Source organism: Gopherus evgoodei, chromosome 2 (genome assembly GCF_007399415.2).
Source record: "Gopherus evgoodei ecotype Sinaloan lineage chromosome 2, rGopEvg1_v1.p, whole genome shotgun sequence".
NCBI lineage: Eukaryota > Metazoa > Chordata > Testudines > Testudinidae > Gopherus > Gopherus evgoodei.
In genome coordinates this window covers 281,462,589-281,481,404 of record NC_044323.1, presented here as the reverse complement: position 1 = coordinate 281,481,404, position 18,816 = coordinate 281,462,589, and the positions used below count along the sequence as shown (strand labels likewise).

Here is an 18,816-nt window from a genome sequence, read left to right as displayed (position 1 = left end):
GAGGAACTTTGTCACAACTGGTGTTAGAAGTGAGATTCGGTATGTACAGCGCGGCAGAAAATGACACGGGAGGATGATGTAGAGGCATACCTTCTGGCCTTTGAGAGGACAGCCCTACAGGAGGCCTGACCTCAAGATCAGTGGTCTGGCATCCTTGCCCCATTCCTGTGTGAGGAGGCCCAGAAGGCCTACTATGATCTGCCTGAAGAGGCTGCAGCAGACTACCCCCAGCTAAAAGCAGAGATCCTGGCCAGATCTGGGATAATGGCCGCAGTGTGGGCCCAGTGGTATCACGAGTGGAGATACCAGGAATAGAAAGCCCTGTGGTTCCAATTGTATGACCTCATCCATCTCGCATGAAAGTGGTTGCGAACGGAGTCCCGGAGTCTAAAAGAGATACTAGAGGTTCTGGTCATCGACCGATACATGAGGGGACTTCTGCCAGACCTTCATGCCTGGGTAAGCCAGAACAACCCCTCCACCTATGATGAGGTTGTTGCACTAGTAGAGAGGCGAAGGACAGCGAGGGAGCTGACCTGACCAGTTAAGGAAGAGGCACCCCGGCTTAAACTAGCAGCACCAAGCCCTAGAGCTCGAGTGACTGGGCAACCAGGAGATCACAGGTGGAAAAAGAGAGGGGCTGAAGGCCCACCAGAAGCCACAAAGAGTCTGAGCACTGAGGGAGAAGAGGATCGTGATGTTAGACTGCCCAAACCAAGAGACCGGGGAATGCCTAGGGCCCCATACACATGTTATGCCTGCGAGGAGTGGGGACATATAGCTGCACAGTGTCCCAATGCGGAGGAGCCTATGCAATGCAACCTGGGGAACTGGGCAGACCCATGCTCCCTAATCCACCTTGTGGGGATCTCACTAACCCCACATATATACACCAGACTAGTAAAACTAAATGGGTTAGAGACCACGGCACTGGTTGATTCGGGGAGTGCTATCACGCTTGTCTTGGGGAAGCTCGTGAAGTGTAGTCAGCTGGTACGGGCTAAGCATATGGGGATAACATGTGTCCATGGGACAGTTGGTTATTACCCCACCATCCCAGTAAAAATTGAGATTCAAGGGAACACTACTGAGGTAGCAGCAGGTGTAGTCCCTAAACTCCCATACCCGGTGCTCATAGGGAGGGACTTCCCAGGGTTTGGAGACTTACTCACAGTAGGAGAATTGGAGAAAGAGGGGAACCCTGAAATTAGTGAGACATCCACAGTAGACTGTCAACCCCCAGTCTTCTCTGAAATATCCCCAGATTTATTTTCCATACCCAGACAGCGTAGAAAGCCGAAAAGGGAAAGGAGGGCAGCTAAGGCCTTGCGAACCCGAATACTGACTCAAAGCCAGAGGGTTGCTCTCGTAGGTTGGCGGACCCGAGCAACTGAAAAGGAGGCCACCAAGGAGGGAGAAGCACCTGAGTCTGACCCCAATCACTAACGCTTCTGAACCAGTAGAGGCAACAGAGACTGGACCCCTAGTTCTTGGGCAGATTAGCCCTGGGAGAGGAAATTTTGGACAGGACCAGGCTGAAGACCCAAGGTACGACAACATTAGGAAGGAGGTGACTGAAATAGATGGGGTCCCCGTGGAAGGGAAAACCCAGGGACCAGGACCCTACTTCATAAAGAAGAAGAATCTCTTATACCGGGTTGCACCAGTACAGGGGCAGAAGATACAGCAGATCCTAGTACCTCAAAAACACCAGAACACTGTATGAAGTCTTGCTCATAGTCATCTTTTTTGGGGGCATTTGGGGGTAGAGAAGATCCTGGCACGAATCCTACGACAGTTCTTCTGGCCCGGTGTACATGAAGAAGGGCGGAGGTACTGTGCGTCCTGCCCGGAGTGTCAGCTGCACAGTCCCCATCCCCACCTGAGGGCACCTTTAGTGCCCCTTCCCATCATAGAGGTCCCCTTTGAGCGAATAGCCATGGACCTAGTGGGACCCCTGGAGAAGACGGTTCGGGGCCACCAATATATACTTGTTGTTTTGTACTATGCTATTCGCTACCCAGAAGCCGTCCCCCTGCGGAACCCAGCTTCTAAAACGATAGCCAAAGAGCTGGTGGGGATCTTTGCCCGAGTAGGGCTGCCAAAGGAGATATTAATAGACCAAGAAACCCCATTTATGTCAAAGCTAATGAAGCACCTCTGTACGCTGCTTCATATACATACCCTAAGAACTTCAGTCTACCATCCGCAGACTGTTGGTTTGGTAGAAAGGTTTAACCGAACCCTCAGGGCTATGATACGGAAGGTGGTAAGTCAGGACGGGAAGAATAGGGACATCCTGCTACCTTATCTTATGTTAGCTATCCAGGAGGTACCTCAGGCCTCAACTGGGTTTTCCCCCTTCGAGTTATTATACGGGCATCACCCCCGTGGCGTACTAGATATCGCCAAAGAGATCTGGGAAGAGGAACCCAATGAGGGGAGAAATATAATAGAACATGTAATACAGATGCGAGACCAGATAGCCCGGGTCACCTCTATTGTACGGGAACATTTGGAAAAGGCACAAGAGACCCAGAGAACCCATTACAATCGCCAGGCAAAAGTCCAACAGTTCCAATCAGGGGATCGGGTGATGGTGTTGGTACCTACGGCAGAAAACAAGCTTCTGGCCCAATGGCAGTGGCCGTATGAGGTGGTTGAACCTGTGGGGGAAGTAACCTACAAGGTACAGCAGCCAGGACGCCAAAAACAAGAACAGATTTATCACATTAACCTTCTGAAACCCTGGCATGCACAGGAGGCGTGCATAACTGTCCAAAAAGACCTAACCCAGGAAAAAAAGCCTTCCAGACAGGTGAGAGTGTCTCCCGCTTTAACACCAGACCAGAAGAATGAGGTGTCTGAGATGATCTTCTGGAACCAAGATGTGTTCTTGACAAACTCAGGTCGAACAACCGAGGCATATCACCACATCGTTACGATCCCTGGGGCCAGAATAACAATGAGGCCCTATTGGGTACCAATGGCCAAAAGGGAGGAAACAAAAGCAAAAGTAAAAAAAAATGCTGGAGTTGGGGATCATCGAAGAATCCCACAGTCAGTGGTCCAGCCCAATTGTGCTGGTGCCCAAACCTGATGGCACCACAAGGTTTTGTAATGACTTCCAGCGACTAAATGAAGTATCTCAGTTTGACGCATACCCCATACCTCGCATAGATGAGCTAGTGGACCGTCTGGGTAATGCCCGGTACTTGACTATCCTAGACTTGACAAAGGGGTACTGGCAGATTCCCCTTGTGGAAGACGCAAAGGAAAAGACTGCATTCTCTACACCAGAGGGTCTTTTTCAATATACTGTCCTTCCTTTTGGACTGCATGGGGCCCCAGCTACTTTCCCATGCCTCATGGACAAGCTATTATGCCCGCATACCAGTTATTCTGCTGCCTACTTGGACGATGTGATCATTCATACCCCAGACTGGGAAACCCACCTAGAGAAGGTGGAGACAGTCTTTGATACTTTCAGGCTAGCTGGCCTTACAGCAAACCCTGCCACGTGCGCCGTGAGATTTACGGAGACCAAATATCTTGGCTACATTGTGGGAAAAGGTCTGGTAAAACCCCAAAATTGGCCCCGACCACATCGCAAGAAACAAGTCCGGGCTTTCCTAGATGTAGTGGGATATTACCGACGATTTATCCCCCACTTTGCCACAAGGGCAAGCCCCCTGACAGACGTAGTAAAAGCTCGTGGACCTGATCTGGTAAGATGGCCTGGTGCAGCAGAGGAAGCATTCACAGACCTAAGGACTGCCCTCTGCAGTAACCCTGTACTGATAGACCCTGATTTCACCAAAGAATTTATCCTGCAGACAGATGCATCAGAAGTAGGGTTGGGGGCCATTCTATCACAGATGGTCGGGCAGGAGGAACACTCGATTCTCTACCTCAGTAGGAAACTCTTTCCGTGGGAATAAAAATATGCACTGGTGCAGAGAGAGTGCCTTGCCGTAAAATGGGCCATGGAAGCATTGCGCTACTACTTGCTTGGGTGCAGATTTGTCCTCGTGACCGACCATGCCCCTCTTCAATGGATGCAAAGGAACAAGAAAAAGAACACAGGGGTGACCAGGTGGTTCTTATCCCTCCAATCTTTCCAGTTCCGTGTGCAACACAGAGCAGGGAGCCATCACGGCAATGCTGATGGCTTGTCATGTGTGCACTGTCTGGCATCCCAAACTGCCCAACCCCTTGGTGTTGAGCAGGGGGGAGGGAAATGTGACAGATCCAAACCAGTAGGGTACAGGAGTCTGGTAGAGGGCAAATATACTGGTCACTGGATGAGTAGTTTTCTGTTCCCTGAGTGACCAGAGCAGGGGCTGCACTAGAGTAATCAGGAACCTGCTAGAACCAATTAAGGCAGACCAGCTGATTAGAACACTTGCAGCCAATCAAGGCAGGCTAATCAGGGCACCTGGGTTTAAAAAGGAGCTCACTCCAGTCAGGTGAGGGAGAGCCAGAGGAGAGAAAGTGTGTGTGAGGAGCTGGGAGCAAAAGGTGCAAGGAGCTGAGAGTGAGAGGGTGTGCTGCTGGAGGACTAAGGAGTGCAAGCATTATCAGACACCAGGAGGAAGGTCCTGTGGTGAGGATAAAGAAGGTGTTTCTAGGAGGCCATGGAGAAGTAGCCCAGGGAGTTGTAGCTGTCATGCAGCTTTGACAGGAGGCACTATAGACAGATGCAATCCACAGTGCCCTGGGCTGGAACCCAGAGTAGAGCGCGGGCCCAGGTTCCCCCCAAACCTCCCCACTCCTGATCAGACACAGGAGAAATTGACCGAGACTGTGGAGAAGATCACTGAAGTGAGCAAATCAGCCAATAAGCGCAGGACCCACCAGGGTAGAGGAGGAACTTTGTCACAATGGATACAGACAGCTGGGGGAGTACAAGGAAACAACGAGATTCTATTGATCAGCATGATAGGCAGTGGTCTCAGCACACCAGCAGGCTAATCTTTATCCAGTTTTTTTTAGGAATCAGGCGGAAAGAGAGTTTTAAAGCGGGATTTGAAGGAGAATAATGAGTTAGCCTTGCAGATGTTTATGGGGAGCTCCTTCCAAGTGTAAGAGGTAGAAAACACCAAGGTGCTTGTTTGAAAATGTAACAAGTGGGTGATGGAGACTGACATCTCAATAGTGAATGAGAGATGATTGATAGGGTGGGTGGACGCCATGGTGGGTCTTGAAAGTGAAATCAAGTAGCTTACGTTTGATGCAATAGAGAGGGGTGAGCCAATGGAAGGATGTGTAACCCTCAGTTTCCCACCTTGCAGAGTAAAAGTCTGACATACAAATGTTCCTTTAACCTGCTGCTCCCCTCTCCCTCCCCTGCATCCCACTCACAGTTGCTATCCGTGGTCAGCGAAGACTGAGAGTTCAGAGCAAGCATACAATACCCCCTTCCTCCTTTGCACTGCTGCACAAATCAGCCAACAGTCTGACCTATATTGAAGACAATGGGACTTGTACCAGTTTATGGCAGGGTCAAATTTTGTCCCCAGGGAAGACCACCAACTTCATAATTCCTTGTGTCAAAAATAATGTCAATTTGATTCACACAGTGATAGCTATCATGGCAGAATATGCTGAGGCATCATGTCTCTTGCTAATTTTGTAGTAGTAGGTATTATAATTGGTGTTTGTGTTGAATGTCTGTTTATTAAGGACAAAGAAAAGATTTAATTAACTTCCTTAGTAGATTACCAGAAAATTCCCTCCATAAAGTCAGTTTCCATTACATGGTGATGTGTCTTGCAGTCACTGAAGAACTTCTTAGACAACGTGCAGAGCATAACAACTGTGAACTTTTTTCCCTGGAAGAAATCTCCTTGCACCAACAGGAAATAGAAAAACTAGAATACATTGACAAATTATGTCGAGATTTAAAAATCCTCTATCTTCAAAATAACCTAATTCCAAAAATCGGTAAGTGTTTTATTCATTGTTGTTGTTTTTTTTAAACTGAGTTACATGCATATATCTGAGGTCAAGAAAATGGCCATAAGCTTTTGAGTTTAAGGGAGTGGAAAGAAATGAGCAACAAGGGAATCAGTAAATATCCTAATCCTGAAAGATTCTGAGCACCCTCAACTTCTATTGACTTAAGTGGGAGTTAAGGTGCTCAGCATCTCAGAGGATTGGGCCCTAATAGCTGAAAGAGAGAACAAACAGTTAGGAATTATCAACCGTATATAGGTCTCAAAATGATTTTATTTTTTAAAAAATGTTGATAGATAAAAAGGCATGGATCTTTTTTTGCTAAAAACGTATTTTGTTAAAGATTTATTTTTTATGTCTTTCTTATAGTGAATAAAGCAAACACTCTGGTACTCAGTATAAATAACAGTATCAGGGAACTAGCACACTCTATGCTGATACCAGGAAATCCTCCAGCTCAAGTACAATCCTAAAAATAATTACTTTGACCCCACTTGTTTCTTCCCTAATTCATAAGAGACATCAGAGTATGCTGATATGTAAAGGTGTACAGAAAGTTCACTTTTAGCCTATTATTTCATGAGTTCTTATAATAATTCCTTTATATGTTGATAGCGAAACTCTGCAAGTGAGTGGCAAAATTTTGCCTGTAAGCATCTCACAGACTGATGTGAAACTACACTAGGCCTGGGCTTTGTAGACCTGGACCTACAGAGAATCTGTTGTAACTGAAATAGCTTCAATTGTTTACTGGGCCCTTTAAAACCAAATATAAGACAAAGTTCTTGGCTAGAAAATCTTAAAATCCAAATAGAAGATATATTGGTGAAGGATGAGGGATAGGAAGCAACAAAAGGAAGTCATTAATTAGAGGTGATTAGCATGTGTCTTATGAGTTTTTTTTTTAAATGAGGAAACAGCTCAATATTACTTCAAGACACACAGCTTTGTGCCCTCCTGATCCTGGGCTGCTCTGAGGGCTAGAGAGGCTCCCAGAGTAATTTGGACAGACCTGGGGGCCTAAATTACAGTAGCTTTGCCAGGCTGCCCTGTAGGCTGCAGCACTGCATGAGATCTCTGCTGTGCTCTGTATTGTGGCTCTGCACCTGACACTCCGTTCTTCCTACCCTGATTCCCCCACCCCTTAGCACATCCCCATGGGATCTTCAGAGGGACCTTCATGTGATTGGGTCTTTAGAGAGCATCCTTACAGCTATCTTCTGCAGTACTTATGCTAGGATAATGATCCCCCAGTCAGAATCAGGGCTTTTAGGGCTCTGTTATATTGCTTTAGTGCATCAAAGGGTCAGAGCAGGGATGGTGAGGATCTCATTCTGGTTGTTGCAGTGTCCTTCTGATAGGCCTCACATTTCTAGTAGGCTAGTCTGGGGCATCACAGTGCTCTTTCAATTAATTATCTTACAGAGCATCAGTTGCACAACAGCTCCTTGCAGCTGATCTCATTTTTAATAAGATGCACATTTATTCTTTAATTAGCTTAATGTAGACCACTAGTAGATGGGAGTGCATGTGATTTCCAGATAGAGTTTGCACTACAGTGCAGCTGACTCCCAAGAAAATCGCATTGTTGGGGATAGCAGCTATCCCTCAATATGAGGATATTGTCTGCCAGGAGACAAAAAGTCATTGATGAGACTTACGATGGCTGAGGAGTCCAATCCATGCTTTACAGATTTTTTCACATATATGACAGGTGGTTGCTTGGAGAGAGCACAACTGCTGGCCAGGATGCTGTACACTTTCCTTCCTCTGCCATTTCTCTTGAGCAAGGCGATTCTCTTCAAAACGGGCTGAGGCTTGATGTATGATGCAACAGCACTGCAGTCTATTGCCAGCCAGCTCTTTGCAATTCATGGGGTCAATGCCTCCCTTAAGATATACTTTCAGGGTGTCCTTGTAGTGTTTTCTCTATTTCTGAGTTCTCTTACCATAACTAAGTTGAGAAAAGAGTAATTGCTTTGGAAGATGAGTATCAGTCATCTGCACACACTGGCCAGCTCACTGAAGTTGATGTTTCATAATCTTCATCTCAACGCTGGTGTTGTTAGCTGCAAAGACAGCACTGGCACTGATACGATGATCTTCCCATCTGATAAGGAGAATCTTCCTAAGGCAGCGCTGGTGGTACCACTCTGGACGCTTAAGATGACTTCAGTATGTCATCCATGTCACACACCCATAAAGAAGAGCAGGGATGACTACTGCACTGTAGACCAGTATCTTAGTTTCCAACCACAGATCCACAACAAAGCAACTTTCCGAAGGATGCGCTGGCACAATGGACCTATGTTCAATCTCTACATTAAGATTGGCTGCCTGGGAAAGGTGGCTAAGGGAAATGTTCAACATTTTCCAAGAGTTCACTACTGATGACAATTTGAGGGAGAAGGAGGGGCAACTTGTGCTGGAGCAGGCTGGTGGAGCATCTTTGTCTTCCCATTGTTGAGGGAAAGTCCCAGGCTATGATAGGCACCTGAGAAAAGATCTAGGGTGGATTGCAAGTCAGCCTTGGTGTGCATGAGGATAGCACAGTTGTCGGCAGACTGAACGTCAATAATAACAGTCCTGGTGACCTTAGTTTTAGAATGAAGCTGCTGAAGAGCTGCCTATTCATACAATACTCAATCCCAATTCCAGAAGAAAGGCGGTCATGAATAAGAATCAAGATCACAGCAAGATAGATGGAAAAAACGGGTTGGGGCAATAACACAGCCCTGCTTAACACCAGTATGTCTGGTGAATGGGTCTGTCTCCAGCCCATTACAGAGTATGGTGGTCGTCACACCATCATGAAGTAGCCTGAGAATGTGAACAAACTTCAGTGGATAACTGATCCTAGACAGCACCTACCATAACACTTCACAATTGATGGAATCAAAGGCCTTAGGTCAATAAATGTCATAAACAACAGCTGGTGTTGTTCTCTACACTTCTGTTGGATCTGTCATGCAACAAAAATCATATCAGTTGTGCCCCAAGACAGTCTGAAACCACACTGGGATTCTGGAAGATGTTTTTGGCAAGAAAGAGGAGAGGTTCAAAAGGATGTGAACAAGAATCTTCCCGGCAATGGAGAAGAGGGCAAAACCTTGATAATTCCCGCACATTGACTTGTCCCCTTTCTTAAAAATGGTCACAATGTTGGCATTCTTTAGGTTGGGTAGAATTTCCTCATTAACCCACATTCTAAAAAGAAGTTGATAAAGTTTTTGCATGACTGCTATTCCACTAGCTTTGAAGACTTCCACAGGGATGCCATCTGGGCCTGGTGCCTTTTTGTTTCTAGTCTGAGTGATGGCATGCCAAACTTCCTCGGAAGATGTGGAGTCGACAAGGTTCTTTTACTGGATACTGAGGAATGGACTCAATGGTGGCAGCTGAGACTTCTGATTCATGGTTCAATAGAGCCTCAAAGTGTTCCTTCCAACATTGCTTGAGGGTTCCATTGTCTTTAAGAAGGCTGGATCTTTCCTAAGATTGCAGAGCAGTTGTGCCACTTGAGCTTGGCCCACAGATGGTTTTCATTGCAAGAAAAAAGCATCTCATATGTTGATCAGCAAAGCTATGAATCTCCATGGATTTTGCTTGCCAACGCTAATTCTTGATGTCACACATCCTCTTCTGAACTACCTCTTTAAGTCTTACTTACCTAGCACATGAAAGAGGTGAAACGTCCCCGTGACTACAGACCAAAATCATCAGAGACACAATATGTCCAGCACCGCAAAATACATCTAGTTGTTTCTCAAGAAACCAATGCCCTTGGCCAGTGAACTTGCCAGCTACCATACTGTTTCGAATCTCCGTTTCCTAAGTGAAAATCACCAATGTGGTGATGAATAAACTCTAACACCTGACCTTGCTAACATTCTGGACTCATCTCAGGCTTAGTGTACACTACAGAGTTAGTTGCCTTATGTTGTCCTAACTCTGTAAGTGTCTACACTACAATGTTACTCCCGCCTGTGTAAGTTGCCACTACATCAGCCTAATAACTTCACTTCCACTAGAGGCATAGCACTTAGGTTGATGTAGTAAGGGTGACACAGTGTCTGTGCAGACACTGCATTACTTACGTTGCCGGTTGGCTGTCAGCTCTGCTGGTGGGATTGGATAGCCAGGGCTGTCAGCCCAGGAGCAGTGAAAGGCTTTTCAGCTGTTAGTGCCCCAAAATGTCCTACACAGTTAAGTCAGTGAAAGCTCTCCTGGTAAGAGGGGACCACCAACAGAAGGGACATAATGTGGACATGAACCACTGCAGTAATTAGTGCAATGGCTGTACATAGACCTAACTTAGGTCGATTTAATTTTGTAGTATAGACAAAACGTAAGTTAGGCTTTAGAACAAGACATGAAGATGTCTGTGGCAGAGTTCATGGATAATTGTTTGATGGCTATGGACATAACCTTATTGCTTATACTGTTAGATCCATCTCCAACTTTTAAGTAGAGTAAGGTGATAGTGAGCAGCATGAAAGACATCATAGAATTGGTGGTGCAACTGGCCAATCATTCAGTGCTTCAGGGAACAGTCTTGTTTCTCGTCTTCAACACAGACATATGGAAGAGTTCATGAGATGCCATGGGCTCCAACACCATTAATATGTTGATGACACTCAACTTCACATTTTCTCAACAGAGGCAGTTAGTGCCATCACACAAATGTCTCGGTGCCAAGACATAAGCAGGAGGTGGAAGCTGGTAGGACAAGGAAATTACTTCAAGAAGTAGCTGAAAAATTGTCCTCATCCACTATGAATGGCATCTGAAATCACAAAAAAGTACTGTCTTCACAGGGTCCTATTAGACCTATTACTGCCTCAGCAGGGAAAATATGTATGACAGCTAAATGGTTCAGCTTACATACATTTTTAGACATTATAGGGTGGATTTTATGACTTAATTGGATGCAGCTTGCAGCTGGAGATGCTCAAGATGTTGTAGACCTACGATACGTGTGACATATATATTAAAAAGCCATGGCTTTTGTCTTTTTTTTCCCTCTCTTTCTGGGATTGGTGTGGTAACGTTTATTTACTGCTCCATTTCTTTTCCTCTTTCTCTCTCTTGTATCTGGTGTTATCACTGTTATTTCCCACAGGTAAGGATTGCCAGACATTCTCATAGGACAAAGATGTATTTTGCAGTTGTTTGTGGAGAAAAGAGCCATGTCCTGGGTCCCAGGTTGTTAATTTTTCTTGATTAGTTATCTTGGAAGCTCATTTGGGGAATGCCCAGCATGGGGGAAAAGGATTAATGGGATACTCTATTGCTTCACTGGCAGTCTGTACTATCTTTGTATTTGCTCAGCAGGTGGAGCAACACGAGTGGCAAAATTGCTGAATCTACTGAGTTAAATTAATCCCTATTGTAACTTATTTTTCAGCAGAATTACACCTGGGATAAATTTGGCTTAGTATCTTGGGGAAAAAATAAATTAGAAAAAGTTATCTTTCTTGCTTTCTTCATTCATACATTTCTGCCACGTTGTCACAATCTATCAGGGATGATTCTTGGACACAATGTCCGTGAAGTTTGTTTTTTGCCTCAAAGGAAACAACATAAGACCATCTCCTGTGCCCTTTGCACTATATAGGTTTAATAATATTTCTGTCTAGTTTACTTCTTTGTAGGATTATTTTACAAAAGAAATCTCTCTGCTCCATTCTCTTCTATGAACTCAGTCTCTCTCCAGCACATAGTGTTCTCAGTGAAATGCAGTACTCTGCAGTTTGAAAGGGACATGCTAGGCAACACAAATGACTTACAGAGATTATACAGTACTTTGCCACAAAAAAAGTCTCTAGAGTCTCAAGGGGTGTTAAAGCTTCTCTCACCTAAATGGGACTTCATTTAGAATCAAGGAAAGATTCTCAGATATGGCCTTGAAATCTTGGCATCTGTACTGGGAATGCTTTTGACACAAAGAATGATCATCTCTAGGTCAGCAGGATGCTATCATTCTATTTCCTCCTGGTTCTTCAGCTTTTGTTCTTAAACTCATAAAGTTTGTTCTTAAACTCATAAAGCTAAACTTCTTTCTGAGCGCCATCTGTCTGGACATGTGCTAGGAATCTATTGCCATTAGCATTACATGTCTGAGCTCCATTCTCCACTTCCTCGGTAGCATCTCAGCTTCCTGAATCACTGCACATTAAACAATTTTAGAAGTACTTATTCAGGCTAGTTCTCCTACAGATTCTAGTAGAAACATTAAAATGAAATTTCTTCATCTTCTTACTCCATGGCAGGTCCCCATATAATGTGTGAAATAAGCTGTCCTATTTCAAACTAGTTTTGCTAAATTACTTGAGAAGGTTTTGAAGCTAAATCTGCAACTGCACAAGTATCCTGCATTATAAAAGCCAGCTAATGCACTGTGAGATGTAGAATTTTCTGTGGATAAACAATTAACGTACTTCACTACATATTTTATCAAATGACCAAGTACAGCAGCTACAAAACAACATTAGTGAAATGACTAGCCCTTTTGCTTTACAAAATGGCTGTGCTTATTGCAGGTTTAGTGTCCAGTGTCATGGAGGACAAGCAGCCTACTTTGAATATAATGGCTATTGTTCACCATTATTATTTTTAGCAAAATTGTATGTTCTTGTGACTGATTTGTTTCCAGGTCATTGGTACATTCACAAAAGGAAAGTGGAAAAAGGTGATCCAAGCAACTATAGGCCTGTTAGTTTGACATCTGTAGTATGTAAGGTCTTGGAAAAAATTTTGAAGGAGAAAGTAGTTAAGGACATTAAGGTCAATGGTAATTGGGACAAAATACAATATGGTTTTACAAAAGGTAGATCGTGCCAAACCAACCTGATCTCCTTCTTTGAGAAGGTAACAGATTTTTTAGACAAAGGAAACGCAGTGGATCTAGTTTACCTCGATTTCAGTAAGGCATTTGACACGGTTCCACATGGGGAATTATTAGTTAAATTGGAAAAGATGGGAATCAATATGAAAATTGAAAGGTGGATAAGGAACTGGTTAAAGGAGAGACTACAATGGGTCGTACTGAAAGGTAAACTGTCAGGCTGGAAGGAGGTTACTAGTGGAGTTCCTCAGGGATCAGTTTTGGGACCAATCTTATTTAACCTTTTTATTACTGATCTTGGCACAAAAAGCGGGAATGTGCTAATAAAGTTTGCGGATGACACAAAGCTGGGCGGTATTGCTAACACAGAGAAGGACCGGGATATCATACAGGAAGATCTGGATGACCTTGTAAACTGGAATAATAGTAATAGGATGAAATTTAATAGTGAAAAGTGCAAGGTCATGCATTTAGGGATTAATAACAAGAATTTTAGTTATAAATTGGGGACATGTCAGTTGGAAGTAACAGAGGAGGAGAAGGACCTTGGAGTATTGGTTGATCACAGGATGACTGTGAGCCGCCAATGTGATATGGCCGTTAACAAAGCTAATGCAGTTTTAGGATGCATCAGGCAAGGTATTTCCAGCAAAGATAAGCAGGTGTTAGTACAATTATATAAGGCACTAGTGAGACCTCATCTGGAATACTGTGTGCAGTTCTGGTCTCCCATGTTTAAGAAGGATGAATTCAAACTGGAACAGGTTCAAAGACGGGCTACTAGGATGATCCGAGGAATGGGAAACCTGTCTTATGAAAGGAGACTCAAAGAGCTTGGCTTGTTTAGCCTAATCAAAAGAAGGTTGAGGGGGGATATGATTGCTCTTTATAAATATATCAGAGGGATTAATATCAGAGAGGGAGAGGAATTATTTAAGCTTAGTACCAATGTGGACACAAGAACAAATGGATATAAACTGGACACTAGGAAGTTTAGACTTGAAATTAGACGAAGGTTTCTAACCATTAGAGGAGTAAAGTTTTGGAACAGCCTTCCAAGGGGAGTAGTGGGGGCAAAAGACATATCTGGCTTTAAGACTAAGCTTGATAAGTTTATAGAGGGGATGGTATGATGGGATAGCCTAATTTTGACAATTAATTTAGCAACTGATCTTTGATTATCAGCAGGTAAGTATGCCCAGTGGTCTGTGATGGGATGTTAGATGGGTTGGGATCTGAGTTACTATAGAGAATTCTTTCCTGGGTGCTGGCTGGTGAGTCTTGCCCACATGCTCAGGGTTTAACTGATCACCATATTTGGGGTCAGGAAGGAATTTTTCTCCAGGGCAGACTGGCAGAGGCCTTGGAGGTTTTTCGCTTTCCTCTGCAGCGTGGGGCTTGGGTCACTTGCTGGTGGATTCTCTGCAGCTTGAGGTCTTCAAACCACGATTTGAGGACTTCAATAACTCGGACATAGGTTAGGGGTTTGTTATAGAAGTGGATGGGTGAGATTCTGTGGCCTGCATTATGCAGGAGGTCAGACTAGATGATCATAATGGTCCCTTCTGACCTTAAAGTCTATGAAATGGCCAATAGGTGTCTGTGCATATCTGTAAATGGTCATTACTGTTTAGTTATGTACACGAACTTCATCCCAAGAGAAAATCTCATTCCATGAGTCCTAATTTCCTCACCCATAGCCCATAGCATCACAGATCTAAATAAAGAGCTTTGGAAGCTTAAAGTGTAGCCAGTTCAGAAAGTTGAGATGCCACAAAAGAAATGGCAAAAGGCAGCTTCCCAGACCAGTTTCTTGGCAGTCTGTTGTCATGCCGTTTTATAAACAAAACCTAAATGGGAAGGTAATCATGGTTACATTACTTAAGGGGCAGGCCTAGGAATTATTTACAAAAATCTTAATTCTCCAGGTATGGTATAATATCGACTTCTGCATTCTTATGGGTTATATTAATCTTTCAAAAACCTAGAAACAAGAAACAGCCTGAAAAGTGTATACATATAGATTAAGGGGGGCACTCTTGTGCCCTTTGAAGTCAGTGACAAAACTCCCACTAATTTCAGAGAGCAGGACTGGGCAGTATGGGCCTGATCCATAGTTTATTGAAGTGAGTGGAAATCTTTCCATTGTTTCAGTGGGCCTTTGGACCAAGCCTTTAATCTTCAAATGATTAAACAGCTGAATAGATGTCTGTGTTCATTGTCTTTGCTATTTGATTTTTATTACACTCTCCAGGATAAATGTTTTGTTTTCTGTCCAAAGCAATTACTTTCTGTGCATTAAAATGTTAATATTTGATATATTTTTTATATTTATGCCATTGTGAATCTCCCACTTTGCACATAATTTAATTTCTTTCAGAAATAAATTAAACAGTAAAACAGAGTTTTAAATGTTATGCCTGTCCTTGTGGATAGAACTGAAATAAAATATGTATGTTTATTTCAGAAAATGTAAGCAAACTAAAGAAGCTTGAATATTTAAATTTAGCTTTGAACAACATTGAAAGAATTGAAAATTTGGAAGGTAAGTTTTTTTAATACAATCTTTTCCCTTTTCATATTGAAGCTTAAGTGTGGAGTATGAAAGTAAAGGAGAATGTAAATTATCAAATATACCCACCAACTAAGGTATTTTGTAGTTACTGAGATGAGTATTTTTGTGCATTTTGTTACAAGTAGCTAGTACATATGGTACTTACCTATAGCAAACAATAGTTTCTGTTCATGTCTTTTCAGAGGTTCACTAAAAGATTTCATTCTTCTTTGCACCCCTTTTTGCAAAATAGGCAATTGTGACAGCTTTATTCTTTAATATCCTGCACAGTGGAAATCCAAAAACTATTCCTGAACTTGGGTCACCCATATGATATTGGTATGTGCTTGCCAAAAAGCTAAATATATTACTGAAACAGAATAATTAGAGCAATGTGGCTTTTTAAATCCTTTAAAAATCCTCCATAGGCTGTAAAAGGCTTTATTGTCTCAGAAGACTTATTCACTTCAGCGGTCAAATAAGTCTCACAGAGGTAGGACTTCCATGCTTATCGACCATATATGGTGGCCTTTTCCCTGTGGAGTGGTTTATGGAGCATTTCAGGAGATTCTCTCCCATTTTTACATAAACATTTTGTCTGTCTTATCCCCACCTCTACTAATTTAAGGATAGCCATTTCCCAGTTCACATGTCTCTACTCCATTAACCTCATTGGGCACTGATGATATTCCGCATCTAGCAAAATCAAATTCTAAGCCATAAAATTGCCTATAAATACATCCCATATCAGTAGAATCACTTCTATCTTGAGTTCCTCCCTGTATGATTTCCAGTAGTCCAGTTGGTATAGCATGGTCATCTTTTATGAAAAGGATAAAGTGACAAAGGGATGTGCGGATTTCAGGTTCTGTCTTCTGAGGAAAAAAATCGATGAACTGAAACAGATTAAACAAATGGAAACAAACAAAGTTTCTCAAATAGGTTAAAGAGATGTCTGGAAAAATTGAAGAAATAGGTAGTAAATTACATATTTAGCAGTTTGTTGAGAAACTTATTTCTATTTCAAGGTCCTCTGTCGAGTTGTAATATTTATTAGTGTGATATGTCATTTACCTACAAACCATAAGAACCTTTGTAAGTATGCAAAATTTTTGGCTATTTAAATCCCTTAATAAATCATTATTGAGTTGTTTATTCTCTTCCAGCTCCATCACACTCAAAATGCTTGTCAAATAACAGATTCACAAGGAAATATTAGTTGCCCTCTTTAGATTTGGTTATAATGATGAGCATAGTAACTGAGCTTGTATTTTTACTCTTACAGTGAGAGTTGTGATTCTGTCCTGGCATGATCATGGTGAAAGGAGAGTCTGGGAACTTTTTATTAAACATATAATTCAAATAACTTAGCTTCATCCATATTTATTGTAATCAGCAAGAACAGTGGTGGAGGAAACCTCATGGTCCATTGGGGATTTGAAGTTCCCACTGTTATTTACTCCTGGTGAAATTCTGCACCCTGCGGGAGGTGCAGAATTCATAACTTCTGTAGATTTTTTGACTCCCCTGCAGAAAAATTGGGGAGCAAAGAAATCTGTGGGGAACCCATAGCCCTTCTGCGGCAGCCCAGGTGCATCTGCTGGGTGCAGCCAGCAGCAGAGAGCCAATTACCACGGAGGAAAGGTGGGAGGCTGGGCGTGCATGTGTGCATCCATGGAGAGATGTTAAGGGGATGGGACTGGGCTCCTGCCTGTCTGCATTTGAATGAGTGAGAGAGACTCAGGGCAGGTCTACACTACAGCTGGGACCAACGCTCTGAGATTGATCCTCCAGTGGTCGATTTGGCGGGTCTAGTAAAGACCCGCCAAATCGACTGCAGATCACTCTCCAGTCAATCCCCAACAAGAAGAACATAAAAACATTTTCTCCTATCGAGCCCCCCGTGGTAACTCAACCTAAGATACATTGACTCCTGCTTTGTTATTCATGTGGCTGGAGTTGCGTAGCATAGGTCGACTTACTGTGGTAGTGTAGACATAGCTTCACTTTGTCCCTCTCATCGCTGTTGCTGCATCCTGGGTTTGGAGGCATAGGGTTGTGTGAAGCAGGCTCTGTCCCTGAGGCAGAGCAGAAACTTAACAACTAAACAGGCAGGCTGCTTATATTGCCATTGTTAGTTGATTGTTCCCATTCTTAGTCAATTAAGGGTCCTTTACCTTGCTAGAGTGGTGTAAAGGAGCCTTCTTGTAAATGACAGTAACAGAATCCTCAGGAAAGTCTATGGGCTTTCTCGCTTTTTTTTCCTGTGCCAGAAAGGTACAATGGGATTAGATTACAGCTCAGGATCTATTTTACTTATCCATTTAAAAAAATGCAGGATATTGATTAGCAAAACTGCATGACTTTCTTGTGGGAAAGTCTGAACAATTTAAAGTGACTTTCTACTTTACAGAACACCAAACATCAAAATAAAAGTAATGTAATTTAAATAAAAATCCAGGATTATAACTGGAATGCAGGGTCTTAGTCACCAAGTATTTGTAACTTAACTTTCATGTGTTTAAGAAATGCTGAACAGTTGTGATTTTGTTCTTTATGACAATTTAAATAAATTACCAAAAATAAGTGAAACTGGTGTGATTATACTGAAATCACAGAGTTTGCAATTCTAAGGAAGGGTAGAAGGGAGTACAGCAAAATATAGACAATGGATTTCAGGAAGGCAGATTTTGGTAAGCTCAGAGAGTTGATAGGTAAGATCCCATGGGAATCAAGACTGAGGGGAAAAACAACTGAGGAGAGTTGGCAGTTTTTCAAAGGGACACTATTAAGGGCCCAAAAGCAAGCTATTCCGATGGGTAGGAAAGATGTGGCAAAAGACTACCTTGGCTTAACCACGAGATCTTGCATGATCTAAAAAAGAAAAAGAAGTCATATAAAAAATGGAAACTAGGACAGATTACAAAGGATAAATATAGGCAAACAACACAGGAATGCAGGGGCAAGGTTAGAAAGGCAAAGGCACAAAATGAGCTCAAACTAGCTACGGGAATAAAGGGAAACAAGAAGACTTTTTATCAAAACATTAGAAGCAAGAGGAAGACCAAGGACAGGGTAGGCCCACTGCTCACTGAGAAGGGAGAAACAGTAACAGGAAACTTGGAAATGGCAGAGAAACTTAATGACTTCTTTGTTTCGGTCTTCATCGAGAAGTCTGAAGGAATGCCTAACACAGTGAATGCTAATGGGAAGGGGGTAGGTTTAGAAGATAAATAAAAAGAGAACAAGTTAAAAATGACTTAGAAAAGTTAGATGCCTGCAAGTCACCAGGGCCTGATGAAATGCATCCTAGAATACTCAAGGAGCTAATAGAGAAGGCAGGGCTGGCTCCAGGCACCAGCTTATCAAGCAGGTTCTTGGAGCGGCCACTCCGGAGCGGGGCGGCACTTTCAGGTATTCGGCAGCAATTCGGCAGAGGGTCCCTCACTCCCACTCG

The 18,816-nt window shown here is 43.1% G+C and overlaps 1 protein-coding gene across 2 annotated transcripts in view; it reads left to right on the top strand.

The window, feature by feature from the left end:
• Positions 1-18,816, top strand: part of LRRC6 (leucine rich repeat containing 6) — a 62,204-nt gene that overhangs the window by 8,822 nt on the left and 34,566 nt on the right. Inside the window, exons 2-3 of one of the 2 annotated variants that reach the window (XM_030553846.1) lie at positions 5,779-5,946; positions 15,273-15,350. In XM_030553846.1, the coding sequence (XP_030409706.1) occupies positions 5,779-5,946; positions 15,273-15,350 (246 nt within the window). Of the gene's footprint in view, positions 1-5,759; positions 5,947-15,272; positions 15,351-18,816 lie in introns of those variants that run through there. The other variant, XM_030553845.1, reaches the window with a different exon arrangement.